Source organism: Phytophthora parasitica (assembly GCF_000247585.1).
Source record: "Phytophthora parasitica INRA-310 unplaced genomic scaffold supercont2.14, whole genome shotgun sequence".
In the NCBI taxonomy this organism is placed as follows: Eukaryota; Oomycota; class Peronosporomycetes; order Peronosporales; family Peronosporaceae; genus Phytophthora; species Phytophthora nicotianae.
Genome location: NW_008649000.1, coordinates 932,433 through 936,411, shown reverse-complemented (window position 1 = coordinate 936,411; position 3,979 = coordinate 932,433). Strand labels below are relative to the sequence as shown.

Sequence of the window (3,979 nt, the reverse complement as noted above, 5' to 3'; positions counted from 1 at the left end):
GCAGCATTTTGCGGGTAGTAGCTTGAGTGTGTAGCTCAATGGGTGCCTGTTGATCGGGACCAAGCGATGGATTCGAATCGGACGGAAGATGACAACATCAAGCTGTTTTGCTAGCGCGTGGAGGCGCTATGCGGATATATCGGTATCGGTCGCTGATTCCATACATGATTCTGATAGCGTTCTTTTCCCCTTTATCGCAGTCTGGCTGGATAGTAGTTCGTCCTACGTGCTGCAGGAGCGCGTATTTCCATCGTGGATTTTGTCATGAGCTCGATACGCACGAGGACGGACAATGAGCAAGCCGAAATGCAAGTGCTGATGAAGCACAACAGGAGCAACATTTGACAAATGGAGGAGACTGGAGTAAGTCGTTGCCACTCATTTTCAACGTACTGTATAGTGTTTTCAAGAAGCTGCCGACACTCCCGTCGCTGTGAAGCCCAGCGGACACCGACGGCGGGGGAGGGCATGCCGATCGAGGCGACTTGCTCGGTAAATTAGTGACTTTTGATACTGACACTTGACTGGAAGCCGCCGTTGGAACGCATGCAGCTCGTTGCTGTTACCACTTATGGGCGTTACAGTGTGTCCAGGTTTCCGATTACAAAAACTTTACTCGACCTTCCATCGTTTTACCATCTTACTCGCACATCGGCCAAGCCTTACTCGAATTACATCCGCACCCGGCATCGGCACAGGAACTCAGGTTGGTCGACTACGGCGCTTCTATTGAGGAACTTCTGCATACGAACGAGAGAGACCTTCATTCTTGCTAGCGTCAATTCTCAACTGAGAGCGCAAGTTGGGCGAATCTGGTAGATGACCACCTCCCGTATCATCACCGCCTCGCCGCAAATAAATATGGATGACTCTTTTTTCCTTAACTCTAGTTCGCATGTTAAGATTTTATATGCACTACCACTGCGTAAATAATCCCCCCAAGGCCACGTTGTCATTAGTTTTTCTTACAGCACGATATCATTTGGTGCTCCTGAGACGATAGTAGGACTGCAAACGTTACCAGAACGGCTGCCCTCAGCAGATAATCGTCACACTAAACAGCGAGAATAGTCACCGGGCATTGAACATTAAATTCTCTGTTACTGTGATTCTGACGCTTTTGGCTAACGGCACCAACGCATTCAAATTAAAAATAATAATATTCTATTTATTCCGCATTCACACGTCGAGTTACTTTCCAATGGGTAACCTCTGCTCAAAACTATAACTTTAAAGTCAAATTCAGCTCTCACAGCATCTGCTGCTGAGACTGCTTGCCCTTGAGAAATGCCGCGTAGCCCTGAGCAATGTTCGTATAGGTCTCATTGAGCTCTCTGTTTTCGCTCTGATTCAGTTCCTTGGCGACTCGCTTGGCAGAATACCCACTCGTATGCCACTGGGTGTACAATCGGTTGACTTTCTTGGGGTTTGACAAGGCCTTCTTGAGTCTGACCTCGATGAACGGTTTTCGTGCTCCTTTCTTGGCTGGGTAGTAATAGACGTGCCCATTCTCGCCGATAGCCGTGTCATCGCCGCGAAGCATTCGTTTGCTTCTGGTTTGTGTCTGGACGGTATTAATGGAGCTGACCGGAGTTGTTGCTTCCAAGTTACGGAGGTTGGTGCTTTCTGCTGCAGAGACACCGCCGTTTACGATAGCAAGAGTCGCAGCAACCATCATCAGGACACTGTGCAGGCGCATGGTCACTCTTGATAAATATTGTTAAGTGGGAGGATACGCCGCTTGGCAGATTGAAGAGTGAGCGATCTCCATTCATACATCGAACAGCAATTGGAGCGTAGTGCCGGTGCCACAAGCGGACCAGTCAATGAGCGTCAACATCGGATGGTGCCGTCAGATGCGCTAGCCTCCAGCCGTCGGAACGAGAGGGTAGTAACTTCCCGTTTAGAGAGTCCAACACGCTCGTTTTGCTGTTGTGCTTCGCACGATACCGATAAAGTATGATGTCGTATTGTTCTGAATCGAATGCGTTCAGTTCAATTCAGCTCTGAATTATAAAACTGTATTATGCTATTTTTCTCCACATTTAATACATCTATTGGTGATTCTTGCACCTTTTTCTAAAATATGCGGGCTATATTTAATAAACCTTTAAAATACTATTTGTTCCAACCTACCGACGTGAATATGTGACGAGGAGACAATATGGCGATAGCAAAGCATTACTCGCCGTCCGAGTCAGACGGTTGCTGGAGACACGACAGGATAGCGTAATTGGAGCTTGATTGTGTCTTTGGATTCGAGTGGGTGGTGGTGGAGCGCTCGTCACTGGAGTTCTTAGAAGGATACGTTTCGTCGTGAACATTTGGAGGTGATGCAGGGATTTTCAGACTAGGAGCGGAAGAACTAAAAGAAGATTTGGGGCTATTAGATGCCATATCGAGTAGACTATGGCTTGATTGGAGAAGCGTACGGAATACACAACGTGCTCTGTTAGCAGTATGCCCTAGTACTGCTTCTAGGAACTTATAGTAGTACTAAATGGGTAAAGAGCAAGAACCACTAGCTGGTGATCAGCAATGTCCGCTCAAACCGAAACAGGAGAACGAGTTGTTTAGCTTAACACAGTCAGCCACCCAATCACCAAGCAAGGGTTTATACATGTGTAAGAATGCTTACAGTATAATGCATGTAAAGGGTGGTGTCGGTGGCCCGCAGCCTGTGGGTACATGCATGTAGCATTTCGCTTTGTTGCAAACTTGATATTATCAGGCTCCGTAAACAGTCGTTTGTTGTAGCGGGACAATATGGTACATGTAATAGATGTTAACACGTACTAGTACTTAAGTAGTACAGTATGGTATGGTTTTGACTGCACAGCTTTTCGGATGCGTGCGCACCTTAGAATGGCCGCAATCTTTCTTGTAAACGCTTGGAAGGGCACACGTACGCATCAGTTTACAGTTCGTATTGCGAACGACACAGCTGCAATCAAAACATGTACAGTACTTGTGCATGAACAGCTGCTGCAGCTGAACGCCGAAGATATCGACCGACTTATGAAACACACGAAATAACTCAATAGGCTTCTTCATTTGTGCTCATGAGGACCTGGGTCTTAAATCCTACAGTATACTATTGTAAGCAACACGGTTCGTACTTATTCTTAACTTCCTCTGGTTTTCACAACAGTACAGTAACTCGGGAGAGCGGTAGAATAGCACAGACAGAATAAGCAAATTCAGAACCTACGGCAGAAATATCGGTATACCGGATATGGACCACTACTAAAAGCATACTGGGGTTGCACCCCCAGACTCCCGCATTAGAAAAACATGTTCTGGAGAGTGTTACAGATCAGTTCGCTGGTGAGTTCGTCGCTGGGCCCGCCTAGGCAAATACCGAGCGGACCTGCTTCGCGGGCACCCCTCTCGGGGTTGCGCTCCTCACACCCGTTCACTACCGCCCTCTATTAAAAGCACCTTTTTCACAATCTGTGTTTTTCACGGATTTGTCTGTGCGATTTTTTTTCCTTCGTCACTCGGTATATGTACTGGCAAGTGACAATACATGTATTGCCAGTATCCAGTGGTCGACGTCCAGCCGATCATGTACGCAAGTACAGTACATACATACGTAGACCATCCTCTGTTTACTACGATTCAGCGTCAACACATGTACTAAATGATTAGATGCCAGTTTCCGTGCGCACCGTTCAGCACGACACCTCCCAATCGTAGTTCGTTCTACATGTACTGGCGATCCACTTTGCAATAAAGTGCCGTGGACTGGAGCATCAGATCCCAGAGCACCAACCCTCTTCTGTAGTGCTGCTCACCGTATGTACTACTTTCTGTACTACAGTGCTGCTAAAAACTATAGCCGCATTCATTTTTTTGACGCAACGCATGCAATACTTGATCCCAGCGGATGACGCTTGGTCTAAAGTCTATAATTACGACTACAAATAGATAAAACCAGAGCGTTTTGTGGTTGAAGTGTTATTGAAAACACAATCAA

The 3,979-nt window shown here is 46.7% G+C and overlaps 2 protein-coding genes across 2 annotated transcripts in view; one reads left to right on the top strand and one right to left on the bottom strand.

Annotated features, from left to right (window-relative positions):
- Positions 1-437, top strand: part of PPTG_22285 (hypothetical protein) — a gene marked incomplete at both ends in the record, with an annotated part of 2,298 nt that extends 1,861 nt beyond the window's left edge. Inside the window, one exon of the mRNA XM_008902868.1 lies at positions 401-437. Within this exon, the coding sequence (XP_008901116.1) occupies positions 401-437 (37 nt within the window). The remainder of the gene's footprint in view (positions 1-400) is intronic.
- Positions 438-1,136: 699 nt separating this feature from the next.
- Positions 1,137-1,952, bottom strand: PPTG_08653 (hypothetical protein). Its single transcript, XM_008902779.1, has one exon. The coding sequence runs from the start codon at positions 1,697-1,699 to the stop codon at positions 1,250-1,252; it is 450 nt and encodes a 149-aa protein (XP_008901027.1). The 5' UTR covers positions 1,700-1,952; the 3' UTR covers positions 1,137-1,249.
- Between the last annotated feature and the right edge of the window lie 2,027 nt (positions 1,953-3,979).